General features: G+C 42.4%; 1 protein-coding gene across 1 annotated transcript; it reads right to left on the bottom strand.

Moving 5' to 3' along the window:
• Positions 1 to 724: 724 nt before the first annotated feature.
• ADSL (adenylosuccinate lyase) lies at positions 725 to 17,711 on the bottom strand. Its single transcript, XM_032106000.1, has 13 exons — positions 17,459 to 17,711; positions 12,942 to 13,145; positions 11,787 to 11,831; positions 10,882 to 10,961; positions 8,967 to 9,138; positions 8,628 to 8,674; positions 8,149 to 8,239; positions 7,266 to 7,335; positions 6,060 to 6,207; positions 4,103 to 4,193; positions 3,170 to 3,259; positions 1,171 to 1,347; positions 725 to 868 (listed from the first exon to the last, which is right to left on the bottom strand). The coding sequence occupies exons 1-13, from the start codon at positions 17,612 to 17,614 to the stop codon at positions 782 to 784; spliced, it is 1,458 nt and encodes a 485-aa protein (XP_031961891.1). The 5' UTR covers positions 17,615 to 17,711; the 3' UTR covers positions 725 to 781.
• Between the last annotated feature and the right edge of the window lie 7 nt (positions 17,712 to 17,718).

Genomic DNA, 17,718 nt, shown 5'->3' with positions numbered 1-17,718 from the left:
AAATAAACCCAAAGCTCTTGAATTTCTCTGGCATTCAATGAATTTTCATTATCTTTTTTCTTTCCTTATCAGACAAAACTTGTAGTAGAGAACAACTTTCACATGCCAGAGTCCACCTGCCACTCAGTATCAAGTACCTACAGCCAAGGACCACAATCACAGCCAAAACACCTGTTTCTTACCCACACCTGTAAATGCGATTTTCAGAAGCTACAGAGCCACAGCTATAGTATTAAACTATAAAAGCAGCACTGAAGGAGCACCTGTTTGATGAGCCAAGAAGTTCTATGGCTTCTCTCTCATTATTTTTAATATTTTGGCCTATTTGCTCCCCAAGTCACAGTACTCTGAAAGCCAGGACAAACTTCTATCAACTTTTGAGACACGTATGGAGAAAGTTTCAGGGCATGGGAAGAAAGATGAAAATGGGAGTGGACTCAGCTCCCCTTACCTCTGCTCTTCAACAAGTCAGTCCTACACAAATGTCAGGCAGCACCTGGCATTGCTCTTTAAGAGCTGACAGTGCTCTGTAAGGTGCCAATGAAGGGTGCTGTGATAAAGTTACCTTGTCACAATTGGGTGTTTCTCAGTAACTCAGCACACTATAGACAGAGGCTTGACCAAACAGCAGACAACGAAAAGCCCATCTGGAATCGAGGTGGCTGTAAGCTCTGGGGGTTAAATGTACTGTAGAGAACCAAAATAACATGACACAGTAAATAGACCTGGTCAATAAGGCTTTTATTATCTTCCTGTACCCACACACATTTGCAGACAATAACTAAAGTGCCAGTTCAATTTTCCCACCCATCTGGCTTTGGTATGGAATCAGCGCAGGTCGAACCTCCTCCTTCAGGAACTTTGCCACCTGTTCAAGATGAGAAAAATAAAATTAGGAAAAGGGCTTGCCTCCTCCTCCCCACTTAGAACTGCTTGTTTCACTGGGGTTTCTCTTTCACAAAGACACTCAACAGTGGTATGTCCAGGGTCAAAAGTGTGAAGCCACAGGGAAGAAAGACAAGAAAGCCAAGGAAATCAAAAGAGAGAAATGTGTCTTCCTTAGGAGTATGGCCAGAGTTATATAATATGTACACTCTGTAGCATACAAAAAGGATGCAGGAATTAAGTACACATTGCATTACAACCCATAGCCTCTTCCCACTACTTTACCTGTTGAGGAGCACGTCCAGTGAATGAGGAGGGATCCAACAGGCTTTCAAGTTGTTTATGGATAGGGCTGAAGTAAAGATCAGCACGGACACGGGCAATGAAGTCATTATCACCCCCTTCCTGTTTTACAACAGCTGCTGCTTGCTGAGAGAGAACACGAATCTTCTCGTGGCAGTCCTGTAGGTATAGGGGGAAGAAGATGGGAAAAGTAATTCCATTGCTACTGACAGCACATGGTCATCTCGCCAACTTGTGTGGGAGGAAAAATATTGAAGTGTATTGCCCTGGACAGTGCAAAAAGACGGCACATTTTGGACTGCAGTCTCACATGCCACTACATTAAAACAAGATTTTCTTCATGCTTTCAAATCTGTCCTTTGAGGCTGAAACAGTCTGAATGTCACATACACTCCCTGTTGAACTATAACATAAACTAATGACACTGGAATCATTTATACTTCTTCAAATTTCCCAAATACTCTGAGTCACTATAGGGTTTTTTTTCAACTGTAAACCATGTAAAACCTCTACAGATTTGGAAAAGGGAAAAGAAAAGAATCTGTCCAACTTAACAAGCAGTGAGACTTTGCAAACTATGGCTTACGTAAGGACATACAGAGGAAAAAAACCCCTTCCTTTGCAATCAATTGGTAAGAACAAGGGAACCCAACTGTAGTCAGGTACCACCTGCAAAATCAGGTATTGCCATGCAGCCCTAAAATACAGCCATGTGGTTGCATTTACAGCTATGCAAGAAGCTTCTCCTTAAATGTATTATCATTGATCTACAATTAGGACAAAAATTATCCTGTTTCCTCCATCCAAATATCATTTGGCTTCAGCACTGACCTGCCTCAGGTGAACAGATCTATCTTCTGGATGTTTAGGAGAGGGAGCTGTTTAATAGTGGGGAAGTGAGTTTCTGTGCTATGAGGTGGGAAAGCCTAGAAAATACGCTGTTCCAAAGTTCCCAGCACAAGAAAATAGAACATATGAATGTGAACATGAACACCTTCTACAAATGTACTAAGCCCTATAGGTGTGTAATTAAACAGCACCAGAAAGAAGGCAGGTCAACAAGAGACACAAATGAATCACACAATGTGATTCACATGCTGTGACCCTTAATGTGTTTAGTCAGGAAGCTTACTCACTGACCCACTGACATCAGAGACACAGGGGAAAGGAAAAAAGGGAAAAATATAGTGACTAATATAGTGGCTGATTTGCCACAAGTGTTTCAGAAAACTAGAACTATTCTGCTCAAAGCTTCTATCAAACCCTTTCATTATTCTTGCAAGTTTTAACTTCTGTCCTTGATGTGGAAATAATCATAGAAGGAAAAATTACTATCTAAAAGGTAAGTGAAAATAAGGTGTTTTATTACGATGGAAATTTAATTATCAATTTTGACCTGAATTGTGAAATTAAATGATAAGGAAATATAATCTAATTGTGTCTGGCTTTACTTACTAAGGAAAATATTTAATTACAGTTTGCTTGAACACAGGAAGCCGAATGAAGGACTATAAACAAAGTGGTTAATACACTATACTGAGTTAGGGAAGAATGACACATGAATGAGTGGTTCAGATGGTCTTACTTGCTTTTTTGTTAACAGCACTGATTCATCCTCTTCTAATTTATAAGGTAGCCAACTGCCAACATGTTCCATTTAAAGAAGCTTGGCCTATGTTCCAAGTTCCTTCAAACACTTAAAAAAGGAAAACGCCTACTAGTATCAGCTATAAAAATAGGTCTCCCTCTTCTCCAGCACAGCCAGCTAGATCAGCTCAAACACACAGTGTTCCTAACAGAAAATAGGGATTTCCACAAGTGCTCTCCCCTCAGAGAACAGACCCTGGCTTTGCAGCAGCAGTGTAGTTATAACAACTCCATGGGAGCAGGTGAAGAGCAGAGAAAGGTGAGATAGGACAAGAGCCCAGATACATTTGTTTCTCAGGAGACAAACACCAGGCCGTGAACACTTCATTTATACCTGACGATTGCCCCCAGCCTTCACCATTGCCATGATTATATTCTCTGTGGCCATGAATGGCAACTCCTGCCGGATCCTTCTCTCAATCACCTTAAACACACACAAAAAAAAAAAAAACCAGGAAAAAAAGAAACAGCATTATAGAAAGCCTATAGACAACCAAAAACTTCGCAGTGAGGTTTTTTTTTCCTGTCCCCTTGAATCTCTAGGACTGGACAATGGTCACAGAATCACAGAAAAGTAGGGGTTGGAAGGCATCTTTAAAGGCCATCTAGTCCAACCCCCTGCAATGAGCAGGGACATCTTCAACTGGATTAGGTTGCTCAGAGCCCTATCCAACCTGACTGTGAATGTTTCCAGGGATGGGGCATCCACTACCTCTCTGGGCAACCTTTTCTAGTGTTTCATCACCCTCTTTGTAATAAAAATTCTTTCCTATATCATCTAAATTGTCCCTCTGTCAGTGTAAAACTGTTACTCCTTGTCCTATATAACAGGCCCTGGTAAAAAGTTTGTCCCCATGATTCAAAGACAAATTCTTGTTTTGAACTTAGCTCTGGAAATCCAGATATTGAAGTTGATAATACTTAGAAGCCATATCTTGTAAGAGACATTACTTTGGAAAAGATGTAGTAAGTTACAGGACTGGACGAGATCTGTCTAGACAGTATATTTTGCTGCTAAGTTATACAGATCCGTTCTGTAATTCAGAGAAAAATATCCTTTGTGAGAAGTTTTGTATTTACTCTTTTATTGACCTCACAAGAGACCTTTCATGTATGTCCTACAACATGAGAATATGGCAAGAACAGAGTAAAATCCAGAAACCATTTGAACTAACAGATAAAAATGTAATCCTTGGAATGGGAGCATTTTTATACGCTTTGGCATAGGTGTAGCATTACCAAGGAAGTCCATTATCTCCTGCTTTACCTTTGGATACACCACGAGTCCCTCGGAGACATTCTGCAGCGTACTCAGAATGATGTCAGCTGTGAGGAAAGCCTCAGCCAGACACACGCGCCTATGAAACACACATACCCAGAGCCCTGGTCAGCAACAAAGGCCATGTTCCAGTCCACCTCAGATCCTTCAGGTTCTGTAAATAATGCTGTAAATAGCCTTACTGTGGCCTAACACTGGATCTGTTCTCTTTTTTTTTTCTTTTTGGTTAGTACAGAGGGAGAGAGAAAAGGGTGAAGGCACACACAGAAAGCTCCAAGGTAATTCCATGATTACACAGATGGGAAACAGGGCAGCAATCTAGAGTATCTTCCCTTGTGTGTTCTGTGTTGAACTGTCTACTACTGATCCTACCCTGCAGGAGTAAGACATGCTGCATGCTCATGCTGTGCTCAGTGGGGAACTTCCAAAGGGATCCATGCATTTGGTGAGGGCTTCCTCCAAGAAACCAGCTCACAGTCACAACCAGCCACAAAGGTAGCTCCTGACAAAAAGGAGAGGAGGGAAGCAAGAGGAGTAGTGGAGACTAAGCTGTATCAGGCAAAATGCTCTGCATCACAGTGCAGCAAACACAGCATCATCCATCTGTGACAGCAGGGCCTGGCCCATTCTAAACTGTGGTCTTATAAAACGTTCTAGTTCTCGAACCTTGTGCTACATCTAGGCCCTCCAATTCTATCACAGTGTCTTAAAACAACTTTTCTGGACTGTAGATTGATTGAACTTTCTCTGGCTTGTTCTCCTTCCAAAACACTATAGCTTTAACAAGAAAAATCCAGGGCACAGATTTTTACAATTCGTTAATGAAGTGGACAAATGAGTCTTTCTATTAGATAAGATGAAAATAAAATTTTAAAAACATTCCAGTACATCTCTCAACACTTGGTAGCTATTGGGAAATAAACACACCATATCAACCAGTATGCAATTTCTTAAATTTACATTGTTTTCTGCTGCCTATGCAACTCTTTTTTCAAAGAGACTAGGAGCTGTGGAGTAAAGTCCCTTTGGGAAAAAATCTTTTTTAAAATGAAATTTTATGCAGGTATTACGTTTGTGGAGACATTTTAAAAATAACGTTCTCATCAGCAATCTTAATGCTAATCTACAGCCAAAACTGCTGCTGTTCATTGTTTCACAGGTGCCATACCTTGGAATTATAGAGATTTCTAAGATTCTAAGAGATCAAATTCTGCAACAGAATATGACTTTGAAGCTAAAATGTTTCAAAGGCAGGTACGAGCTTTATGCAGGTTTAGTATTAAATAAAAGATGGAAGCATTGAATTTAATTGCTGTAATTTACTTGATAATAATTGCAGATAACTTCTGCTCAACTCAAAATAATGGTAATGAGGAATCATAAAACAAAGTAAAATTTGCTGAGCAATATCCTAAAGACCTGCGCAGATTTTAATGAAACATTTTTTAAAAAAGTAGAGTAATTATGCTCTTTCTCTAGGATCTGAACTACTTATTGTAAAGAACAACATTTTTCAAAATTAAGATATGTTTGTTTAGATTATTTGGAGGGTTAAGGTATTGAACTATTCTTTAAGAGGCCAAAAAAAGCAGGGTCTAAAAACCACATTCAAAACAAGGAGGAAAATTTGAGAAATATGAGTACTGTAATACTATGCTGTTGAAACAGGAAGACTGTGAAAGCAATTTATTACCCTGGCTTCTGTATCCCTCCCTTTCACTGCTGGTTTACTTAGCAGAAGATCTTGAGATTAAAAAAAAACTTAAAAGTTTTTATCTCTTGTTACAGAGGAAACCAGTTTGTAGTCTCTAGGTTCTACTGAGACCGCTTTTTGTCAAGGTGGTATCTTGTGGGTTTAGTTTAAAGGCAGTATTTTCTAAAGAGAGCACAGGACCTTTCTGCACAGGGCCATCTGCAATTGCTGCACTGCACAATCTGAACAGACCTGTTGGCACTGTCATCCAGCGTTCGCTCAAACCACTGCACGGCGGCTGTTTGGAGGGGATCCATCACCAGCGTCATCAGGTGCCGAGCGAGGCTGCAGCAGCGCTCTGAACGCATTGGGTTCCTCTTGTACGGCATAGCACTCGAACCTGTCAAAGGAGGAAAAAGGATGCAAACAGGGCAACAGCAGGACTGCATTCGGCAAGAAGAGATGAAGGTCCTCCCCCAGGAAAGAAAAATGTGTCAGGAATCATAGTTTTGACTAAAGCTTCAAAACACAACAATTTTCTAAGGGCAATATGTAATAACGAAAATGACACTACCACTTTCCCCTTCAGACCAGAAACATCGAAATGTGGGCACAGAAAGAGTGAGAAGACATTTTTGCAATTCTGCAAAATGGAAGTACTACCACATAAAAAGGACAAATAGTCTTACTTTTTAATGTAGTATTTAGCACCATCTCTCTAAGGCTACCCATGGTAATCTTAGCAGTGTTTGAGCCTCCATCTGTTCAATAATGCTATCCTTCAAAGTCAGATGGTTAGACTGCTGCCTGTTGCTCTAGTGAATGGATATTAAAATCATCCACAGAATGTAGAATGGTACAAGTACTAGACAGGACTAAGGCTTAATTTGCTGATTCAATTTTATACAACTATTTAGGGGATCTGAACTTTCAGCCAAGAGCCAAAACACTACATTTCCTTTCCCCTCTCTAGCAATGTCAGAATCACATCATCGGTATTCTTCTGGCAAGGGTGAAAGGGTCCACCCTAGCTCCATTGTTCCTAATTTGTCTGCTTATAAAGATAAAAATGCTGAGTTGAGCTGAAAACCTACTTTCCAGTCAGCTTCATGAGGACTGGAAAATGTTACGCACTCCTCAGACCCAAGTCTTCCTCTCTAGGCAATGGGACATACATGAGTACTTCTTCTCTCCCCCCAAACACGGAAAGTGCACAAATACAACTCTGATTTTAATTACTTAATATCCAGAAACCTTTAGGTAAGGTGTTTTCTTCTTTTTCCTTTTCTTCTGCCCCCCTTTCTTTTTGCTTTAAAAGGACCCAAAATACTAACAATGTCAACTCCAGTTGATTTAAAGCAACTTCTGTCAGTGACATTTCTAAGTTTGTTTCAAAGGCCACACCACATAAATGAAAAGACACATACACCAGTCCAGGAAATCTCTCTCATCCCTTACCAATCTGGTCTTTCTCAAAAGGCTCCTCTATCTCCTTCAGGTTGGCCAAAAGACGAATGTCAGTGCAAATCTAGAAAGAAAGCATAAGAAATTAACAAAACAGAACCAAACTGACACACACCAATATATCTTACTCTTAGTGCTCTTGGAGAATCTTTGCATCTATGTGCAAGAAGTACACTGGGGGCAGTGAAAAATTTGACAAAAAAATTGGCACTGCAATCCTACTTCCTGGCCTAAAAATGTTTGTCAAGAAAACAAAGAAAACAGCATTAGATGAGAACAGGACTCCAACAAGGGCAAATGTTTGCAGGGAATGGAAGACAGATCAGAAGAGAACACTGAAAATGCATAACAAAATTACTCGGTGACTTGCAAACACATATAATGTGTGCTCACTGAACTGGGAAAAAACCAAAACAGAAGAAAATACCACAGATTACTTCAGCTCAGGAGGAGGAAGAGGGAGGGAACAGAAATAAATCAATGAAAAGAATCCACAAGGACAGAGAGGATAACACCATTATCAGAAAGGCAATTAACTAGGACCAAATGGGGAAATTTAAAAACTCACACACCACTAGGGAAGACATTTACTCTAATGGGATCAATTTAGCATAGATTAGACTAATATCTGGTGTGGGAGTTGTTAACCCATCTTGGAATCTGCTCAGTTAACTTGCTTTATTTGTCACTGGCCTTAAGATCTTTGAGATTTGAGTACCAGGTGTGTACCCAGCGGTGAATTTACACAATCACAAAGAAGACAGCTGAACAAGGAACACCAGTATTTCTTGAGAAGAGCATTCTGCACCACGAGCATGCTCCTTCAAGATCTGAAATCTTTCTCCCTCTTCTCAATGTATGCAAGTAGGGTGCTCACCTTGTGTATAGAAGCCCCCAGACTGGCCAGCACAGCCAGGACTCCAATGTCCACCTTGCGACTGTAAGTCTGCCCTGTGACCATGTAAGCCCTAGAAACAAGCACACAAGTTGAGTGTTCCAGCCAGACACAACAATACTGCAAGACTTTGAGCAAGGAATGACATGGCTCTTGAAGTGGAGGGCTGTCATTCTGCCCTGATGAAAACGACTTTGGATTCAGGCTGTCAATTTCTTAGGGCAGCATGAGATGGGAGAGAGGTAAACAGAGGAAAAATGGACAGCTGTGCTTTGACAGGGAGACAAGTAGAAGTGGCCTATTTAGGAGGTGAAGCTTCATGTGGGAAAATGCAACTGAGAATGGAAGATAGCAAGGGGGAATAAGTGAACAGCAGCACAGATGTCGGTTTGGCAACCAGGGGAATCTGGGCCAACACCACCAGCAGGAGTCACACACTGCTAAGAATGCTTGTTACATACCGCTTAAATCCTGCCTTTGCAGTCACTAATCTGTCCAGTTCTTCAACCTTGGGATGAAGCGAAAAATAAGAGTTCAAAATACAACTCACGTAAGGTCAGCAAGAGCAAAAATGATCCTTTGCTTTTCTCAGTTTACTGTCAAAAAATCTTTTACTTTCTGTGAAACATCCCTTCCCAAATGCTGCTCACTTTCACACAGAGCCTTGTCAGTGAACCCCAGAAGGATCATGGTGCCCTTGTAAATTTAATGCCAGAATCTCAATGTTCCCTCAAAGAGAACAGCATTCCAGAACAGAAAATAGCTAAGACTAAGTCTGCACCCTGGGCTGTCTGACGTACTTTACTATGGTCTCCCTCAAAGAGCTGCAAGAAGCTGGCTTGAGTGCCCGTGGTGCCTTTCACACCCCGGAAGCGCAGGTCATCCCGAGCCCGCTCCAGGCTCTGCAGGTCCATGCACAAGTCCTGAATCCACAAGCAGCAGCGTTTTCCCACAGTGGTGAGCTGGGCAGGTCTGAAAACAATCAAGAAAACAACATGACTCATTGAGGATTTGCACAAGCATCACACTTCACTGCTGAGTCTGACATTAGGACCTCCCTACAGATTCATCTCGACTCATTTGAGCAGAAATTAACAGGTTTTGTCTTAGGCAGAAGGATGGACCAGTGTCAGCAGTAAATGGTACTGAAGATGCAATCATTCCTTTCAGGAATTAGATGGAATTACCAGAAAACAGCAATTTCATGTCCATGTGCCAGGCGGGCGCCCCCTGCCGGCCCACAGGGGCTGGGACAGACTAGGGGCGCATCAGTCCCCCACCCCAATTCCGCTCACCTAAGGCACGGGGGGCACCCTGGCTGACTTACAGCACTGGTGTGAACTTCTCAGCACAGAAACATCTGCATTCACTTTGTGATTTTAAATGATTCCTCTCAGGAACCATTCCTTCTTATTTATAAAAATGTGTTCCTCAGCCTCTGGGCAAACACACTTCAACAGTGCTGTCAGCCAACACTTCTTGTAAGACCTCTACCTTGGAATAAGTAACTGCAAGCTTCAGCTACACTTCAGTCCACCTGAAAATGCTTTGAGGCAAAAACAGGGGTGTTACGCAGAACCCAGAAATAGAAATATTTCAAATTATCCACAAACTCCAAAGAAAACCTCTATACTGCTTCAAAAAACCATACACACATGAAAAAGGTGCTCCTGACTAAGTTCAGACATAAAAAGGAAGCTTGTAAGATCTGGAAGCAGGGACAGGTGATCCAGGAGGAATACAAAGACACTATTCCACACTGCAGGGATGGGGCAAGGAAAACCAAAACCCACCCGGATGAATTTAGTGTGGGATGTGAAAGGCAACAAGACAGGCCTCTGTAAGTACAGAAGCAGGAAAAAGGAAGGCTAGGGAAAACATGGACCTAATTGTAAATAGAGCAAAGGCTCTGCTAACAAACGACACAGAAAAGGCTGAGGCATCAATTATGATTTCACCTTGTATACACTTCTTGAATACTCCTCTGTCCTCTTTCCAAAAGCCAAAATAAAACCAACACAGATACTCTTCCAAAAAGCTGTAGAAGAAGAGGGCCCTAGGACTAGAGCTGATGGAACTGACACTGCATGTACAGCAAGACAATTAATCAGAGACCTGACCTTTCACTCTCCTTTGGGAGAAATGTGCCAGACACAGAGCCTGACACGACCTGTGCGCAATTTCCCTGCCTCTTCTGTTCCTGTATCACTGGGGTAGAAGATCCAGGCTTACCTCATGGTGTAGTTTAATGCTTCTGAAAACAGTCTTCATGAAGCAGGAGATTAAACTACCCCAAGAACAGAACCACCCAGATCTCATTGTCCTTTGACTCAGTATCTGTAGTAACAAGTAGCCATTAGCAAAACTTTCTAGGCTGCAGCAGAAAATAACTTAGAGAAAAACAAAGAAAATGTGACTGGAAGACAGGCTTAGTGCAATCCCCTGTTACAGTTTCTCGAAACAGCCCAGAATATGCACATCTGTGTTTGCCTGAAAGTCATCCTTTACAAAGCTGTGTTGAAGCAACTGCTGACAGCAAGTCAAAGCAGCAGTCCAATTTCCTGAGACAAGCCTGGATTCAGGCACATACGCCTTTTCTGAACCACCAACTGCCACTGGTCAGAGATGGGAAAAAGGATGACAAAAGAGCAGTAGCAGGTCAATTTAATCAAAGCACAGAGAACAAAAAGAAAGCAAAGACTGATGGCTACTTACTGGTAGTGAGTGAAGCCCAAAGCAGGCATGTCAGCATACTTCTCAGCAAAGTCGGCCAGCCGGCTGATCACCCTTGCAAGCTGGTGGAAGCAGGAAGGATAGAAAAGAGGTGGAATGAGACAGAAAAAAACCCCAAACAACACAGCAGAAGTTAGCATGCTTAAGCACAACATTATGAAAAAAGGGGAGGGAAACAACTGTGCAGGGAGGGACAGTTGTGCAGGGAGGGACTTTGAGGGGCAACGGGGCAGCCCTCTCCAACTGATGTAGAATGTAGAATATGGTGTGTTTCAGTTCTTCAGGGCATACATACAATTTCTGCTTGCTACGAAACTCAAGCAAGAGCTAACACAAGTCATTGGACTTGAGCTCAAACTAGTCTAATCTTCATGCCCAACCTAATCCTGCAGTTAGTTCATCCTTGGTATTTTCTTTATTCCTGGAATTGGTCAGAAATAAAGTTGGTTTGGGTATAATCGACACACATACAGTCCAGGGCAAATTGGATGCCAACTCATTCAGGTCAGATAGACGCCACTGCACTACACTCCTGCCATATTTGACCTCACAAAATTTTATTATATAGTTTCTTGAATGCTGACACACTCCTAAGAATACAGCTAAGACTAAGATGATCCTGAAAGCAATACAAGTGCTTTCTGAAACTAGTACCTGTGGCACAGATAAACAAGGAGAGGCTTGTAATTCCCACTGTGAGCAAAAAAGCTCTGGGGAAAGACCTGAGAAAGGAAAGGAAGGGAACTGTTCGCTTTTCTGAGAACAACCCAGACAGACAACTCCTCCTAGCTTCCCACAAAGGTTTAGGAAAATCCAAGTTAAACACAGGCTATGCACAGGACATGAGTGCTCCCCAGTTCTGAGACAGTGCAGAACCGCCTTCTCACCTTGGGTAGCAGCAGGTTAAACCCATCGCGGAGGACAATCAGATCCTGAAAGAAGCAAAGAAAAGAACTTTGGGCCATGTCTAAAGGACCAGATGTAACAGTTTCTCTCAGAGAGGACACAGATCTTGCTTCGTAGACTCAAAAGTCTCCTCTTAAAACTTTCTTAAAGCTTTACTTTCCTTCTTGTAATAGAACTTGCACTGAACTTGCTTATGACAAAAATGCTGGATCCACCATTGCTCCTTTTATACTGTCCATGGAAAGTCATAATGAGTGGTGGAAGGCCTTTTCCACCAAGTGCCTATGAATGATTATTTTGAGGTTCTTGGGACTGCCCATGGAATGACAGACTAAATCATACCGTCCCCAGTGGAAAACACAGGCAGTGTAGGCTAAAGACAGCAGGAGGGTAAGTGGACTGATGAGGCACCAGTCATCTTTACTCCTTCTTTTGTGACTGAGGTACAGCTGGGCACAAGTGTCACAAGGAAGGTGATATTACCCAAAAGCTAAACAGGTTTGCAAAGAAGTAGAGAAAAAATAATCACACAGCAGCTTCTCATGCGACAAAAGCAGCTGTGAAGTTGCAATGGCTTCAACAGTGGAACAGAAACATATACTGAGAAATGAGGCTTCTGTTTGCACTCTGTTTTAGATGAGGTTTTTCACAAATATTTTACACTTTTATAGAATGGTAGTACTTCCTTTTTCACTTAACACTGATCCATTCTCTTTGTTTTCCCCTGAATTACGCAGGGGTTCCAAGAACAAATTGAAAGCTCATGGACCTTGTTTTGTAAGTCAGTGACCTCTTGTCCCAGTGTTGTAACTGATAAATCACACAGTTCACATGTTTCTTCGTGTGCTTACAACTCCCCTCTTATCTCCTTGAGTATTTAACACGCGAGCAGAGGTGAGGGAACAGTTTCCAGATAGATCTTGCATCACATCAGAAGAAAGAAGGCAAGTGGAGCTTGCCTTCCTGGGGTAGCCAGGTTAGGGAACTGAATTAACTTCAACAGTAAAATTAACAATAATGTCCGAAAAATCCATTTAATATTTTATAAAGAAAAGTTTATAAAGAGCTCTAAAATAAACAACTGTAGCTTTGTTTTGCCCAGCTCTGCAGGCAGGAAACTGGAAATATTATATTACCGTGTTATCCCCTACATAGCAGGAAGTTGCTCCAAGGTGAATGATGGCTGCAGCTTTCGGACAGCAGTGGGCAAAGGTGTGCACATGGGCCATCACATCGTGACGCAGCTTCTTCTCTTCCTCTGCTGCCATCTTGAAGTCAATGTTGTCCAGATTTGCTTCCATCTCCCGTATCTGCTCATCTGTGATAGGAAGCCCAAGTGACTGCAAGGGGAAAAGAACTTCTATTGCTTTTTCTCTTTACCAACAAACTGAGACAGAAGCTGTTTAAATAGTTTACTCCCGTATGACATCTCCCAGAAGCGTGACAATTTGGTATAATTGAGCTGTAACAGCAAATGCTTTCATTCTAGGGCTCTCCAGCCTTTTCCAATAGGATAGGACAGTGTTCATTCTTAGATGTTCCTCTTGGGCTTCATACTTTCCTCAATCACGTAACATTCCTGTGAAAACTACAAAAATTAAAACACATGGGGAAAAGTGATATAAAAATAGTATAGTTTAAACTTCTTTTAATGAAGTTTACCTTTTGGGTAAAGAAAGATCCAGCTACCATGTGACTAAATAGCTTGTGTCAGGAGAAACACTCCAGACCACAACTAGACCTACGCAACTGTAAACAGGGGGCTTAGAACACATGGAAAGGTATATATGTTTTATATATTTGTACCTTTTCAAAAGTCCTGAAGTACCTCATCTCTGACTGAATATGAAACCTTGCGAAATCAATTACTTGATCTGGAAGAAGGAGATGAATGCTCCTAGTTCATGTTTGAGACTAATTGCTAGAGCTTTTCAGCAAGCTGACTTAAAAGCAAAGATATCCAACCACAAGATTATACACCGGTGTAATTCTTGCACAAACTAAGATGAGAAATAGGTCTTTTCCTGATGCTGAGAAATTAGAAGTCTCACAATGAACTTGGCATTACTGCCTTTTCCAAATTAAAATTGTATTGTCCTGTGCATCAATAATGAGAAACCACCAACCAGGAGGTTTCCAGGATTCAAAGTATTTCAAAAACTGGTTCTGTTCAGAATCAAACTGATTGAAAAAATGTTTTGCAGACATGGAACCTGGAACTGAAGAAGACAGCAGGTGAAGCAGACGTGTCAAGATCCTCGTCAGATAATTAGTACCCAAATTTATTCTGTTCCAAGCATATACATGACTGTGAGTGTCCAACTAAATGAGGAAAAGCACCGGGCCCCAGACTGCTGCCTTTGAGGTGCACTGATACAGACTGTAACTGCCTAAAAGCACAGGCAGCTCAGCAGGGAATACACTCTTGTGCCAAGATTAAAATCTCGTGCCTTGCTCAGATATCTGTGATCCTTTGGAAAAAGCTGACCATAGTACAGAGTCATATAGACAGCAAGGAAATAACCCCCCAAAAAGGGATGACTTGACGCAGAACACATGCAAGGTAGGGTAGTGCCAAGACAAACGATGTTTTCATCTGTCCACAAATGTGTGAGACCTCTTCCCTATGAGCTTTTGCTGACATTGGCAGTACCTCAGAAAGCAAGCAATCGAACGTCCTTCAAACCCATGTACCTAAGAAAACCAAGTAGGAAAACTACACGAAGGAGAGAACACAAGGTTTTCCCAAAGCACCATAGGTCAGTGATGAGCTCTCTGGACTGTGCTTTTAGGGTGTCATTCCCTCGAGACTGTCCCAATATTTTGATGTGCCACTCTAACAGCTACGGCTGTTCATCACTGTTCCTAAAGGATGGGGCAGAGCAGGCGGATGACATGGCACAGCTCCTGCACACAGAATGACAACACCGGGTTGCTCATCATATAAAGAACAGAAAAATATTGAAAATTGAATTGGACAGAAAAAATAGATGGAGGGTTACTATAGGAAGAGAGAAAACATTTCTATTTCACATGTGCAAAACATATTGTAAATCAGTTTGATGCTGCAGGATGTCAAAGCTACTTCTACAAGAAGGAAGAGCTCCAGGAAATTTGTACTTAACTTTCAAATACAATTAAGTCAAGAATTCAAGATAAAAAGTGAAGTGATAACACTGAAGTGTTAACAGAAGAATCATAATACAAAGGAATTTATGCAAAAAAATTAAACTAGAGTTTTGGGATGGGTACAAATTCAGCTCTTAACCCAAACTTTAAATACTGTCAGTTGGGAAAAAATACGCTTTTCTTACTAATTGCACACTTTGCTAAGCCTGCTCTTTGAAACTCCTGCTATTGCCTGCTGAAAGGAGCAAAACACTGTATAGACTCTGCCAAATTCAGCTTCTACTGAAATAATTCTTCCATTCTTATCTCACATATTCCAAGTGGACCACTTGAAAATTTCACCTATTAAGTAGAGTGAATATTGAAGCCATCAGCCTGGCCCTGTACTTTACCTAAAATTTTACCACTAAGTTGCATGTCTTCTCTATTACTACTCTCTGCAACTTTCAGAAAACCTATGATTAGATCTTCCTAGATCTGATTTATCAGAAGACAAAAGTAAGTATTGCCATTGGCCACAGTTCATCTGTTACTGTTTGGTTTTTAATGTATCTGAAAAGATACACTATGTATCTTCAGTAAGAATGACTGAAGAAGCAACATATGAATATCCTGGAAGTGAGGATATGTGCTGCAGTAAATTGCCATAGTTCATTTATTACCTGGTATTGGAATTGGTATTCTTTTTCATAGAAACACTACGCATCTTCTATAAGGAACCTAGAGAAACTGCTTGTAACTAACTGATCACTGACAGAGGTAACAGGTGGTAGAAGTAGCTGACTCTTCCTCCTTTAGTCCAAAGCTGACATTAGATTACAAACTGCTCTGGAATGAGAAGACAGATAAAAATAGTAGTCTCCCTCTTCCCACTATGAAAAGAGAGCTCAGGAAGTTTTAAGACCTGTCTCTACTTTCTGGGAACAAAACTCGGGGGCAGCAATGGGAAGCAGAGCAAGGGTCAAGAGATGGGGTAGCCCCGAATTCAGGGCTTGGGAGTGGAAACCTAGAAATATCAAACTGGTTCTTTCAAGCAGATTGCTTTCTCCTATTGGGCAACTCACGTATCCTGTTCTTGAACAGAAGAAAAAGTGATGATTATCTGCTGGAATTGATATGACTACGTTTAAACTGTCATGTTTCCAACATGCAAAGCTCCTCGAGCTTGCATTCATGGTATTGGCACTTCCTGTGCTAGGTAAGATTTGCAGCTTTCTCACTCCAGCATCTAAACTGTGACAAAACCAGGCATGTGGTACTTCAGAAGGTGACTCCTGTTTAGCACAGCTGTGTAAGTACATCTTCCGCTTCTGAAACATCACATTTGGTCCAGCATATTATTGACAAAGCTGCTGTAGTGACACGATCCTTCATGGAGAAGGAACAAGGTAACACTGTGCATTGCTTGTTCATTCTCCAGCATAGTGCTTCTCTACCCTTGCACTCACAGTAACAGACAGACCTAGTGCTTGGATTTCTTCCTAACAATCCCAGGGCTTTGAAAACAGAAACTGGACCCTGTACAAAGTAAACGGGCACCTGTTGAGTCTGAAAGGTAAAGCCATTCTGTCAGAAAGTGGGTCGGTTTTGTGACTTTTTTGAGGGTTTTTTTTTTTTTTGGAACACATTACAGCTTTTTCACTGTCAAAAACCTGGTAAGAGTCACAAGGAATCAAGTTAGTGCATCTTAAAACTGACTGTGTCTCAACTAAGATGTAATAATGACTGTACATGTATCCCTAATTAGGACCACAGTCCAAGTCAGAAGGTTTAGCTTAAACTACACGTTAAGAAAGTTAACTTCATATACTCTACTAACACAACAGCTTGCAATCAAATGGACATGCTCTCAGTTGCTGCTTCCTAACAGTTGAATTAATAATACACAATAGCCAATCTTTTGTGGTATTGCCTACCAGAAACATCACAACTACTTCTGCTCACTTTGGCCAAAAGTAAACTTATCTCGGAAAAAAGGGTTATCTAAAAACAACTGCAGATGCAGGGGGTGGTCCGGTTGGCTCGGACTGACAGCCATCGGATTGAACGGGACAGTGCACCTCATCCGTCACACCTCCTGGAAAGCAAACAGCCGAGCGCTTGAGAAGGACACCGATGTTTGCTCAAAGGCAAAGCCTCACCAAAGATTGCTTAGCAAAGCTTTTACAAAACCAATTTTATAGTGCAGGCAAAAGTGCAAGGGGAGGGTACGAGGCGAGAAGAAGTGATTTGCTGAGGGGCGACAGGTACGCGGAGGATTGTGTACAGAGGGCTGGGTAACCCTGAACTCGCACACCCCTCCATCCCCCGCGCCCCCTTCCTCCCTGGAATACGCCAAGGAGCGCCTGGAAAGTTGCTCTGGTCGGTTCCCCGAGGGTAGCTCCGCGAAGGTACGGCCGACTCCCGCCGGTTCCCGGGCGCTCCTTTGCCAGAGCCCTTAAGGGAATCGGGACGTGAAGACGCCCCGGCACCACGCTCCCCCCACCCCAGGCCGCTCTGCCCTCAGCGCCCGTCCCGCCGTTACCTTCTCAGCCTGGGCGAGGTAGAGCCAGAGGCGGCGCCAGGTGCCGAACTTCTTCCTCTCGCTGAAGTTGAAGGCCATCTCGGCGCTGGCGTACCGCGACACCAGCGGGGAGCGGTACCGCGCCATCGCGTCCTCCTCCTGGCCGGGGGCCGCCATGGCAGCGGCAGCAACAGCGGCGCAGGGCAGGGGCGGGCAGCGCGCGGCGCCGCGGGGTAAGGGCGGGCAGAGGCCCCGCCCCGCCGCCCTCAGCGGGCCCCGCC

This window comes from Corvus moneduloides, chromosome 4 (genome assembly GCF_009650955.1).
Source record: "Corvus moneduloides isolate bCorMon1 chromosome 4, bCorMon1.pri, whole genome shotgun sequence".
In the NCBI taxonomy this organism is placed as follows: Eukaryota; Metazoa; Chordata; class Aves; order Passeriformes; family Corvidae; genus Corvus; species Corvus moneduloides.
This window is presented reverse-complemented; position numbering and strand designations above follow the sequence as displayed.

Coding starts and splice junctions, on each gene's coding strand:
- ADSL (XM_032106000.1), bottom strand. CDS start 17,614: ATGGCGGCCCCCGGCCAGGAGGAGGACGCGATGGCGCGGTACCGCTCC. Junction 10,962..11,786: donor TTAACCTGCTGCTACCCAAG/GTGAGAAGGCGG, acceptor TGCTTCCACCAG/CTTGCAAGGGTGATCAGCCG. Junction 9,139..10,881: donor TTGGGCTTCACTCACTACCA/GTAAGTAGCCAT, acceptor GATTGTTTTCAG/ACCTGCCCAGCTCACCACTG.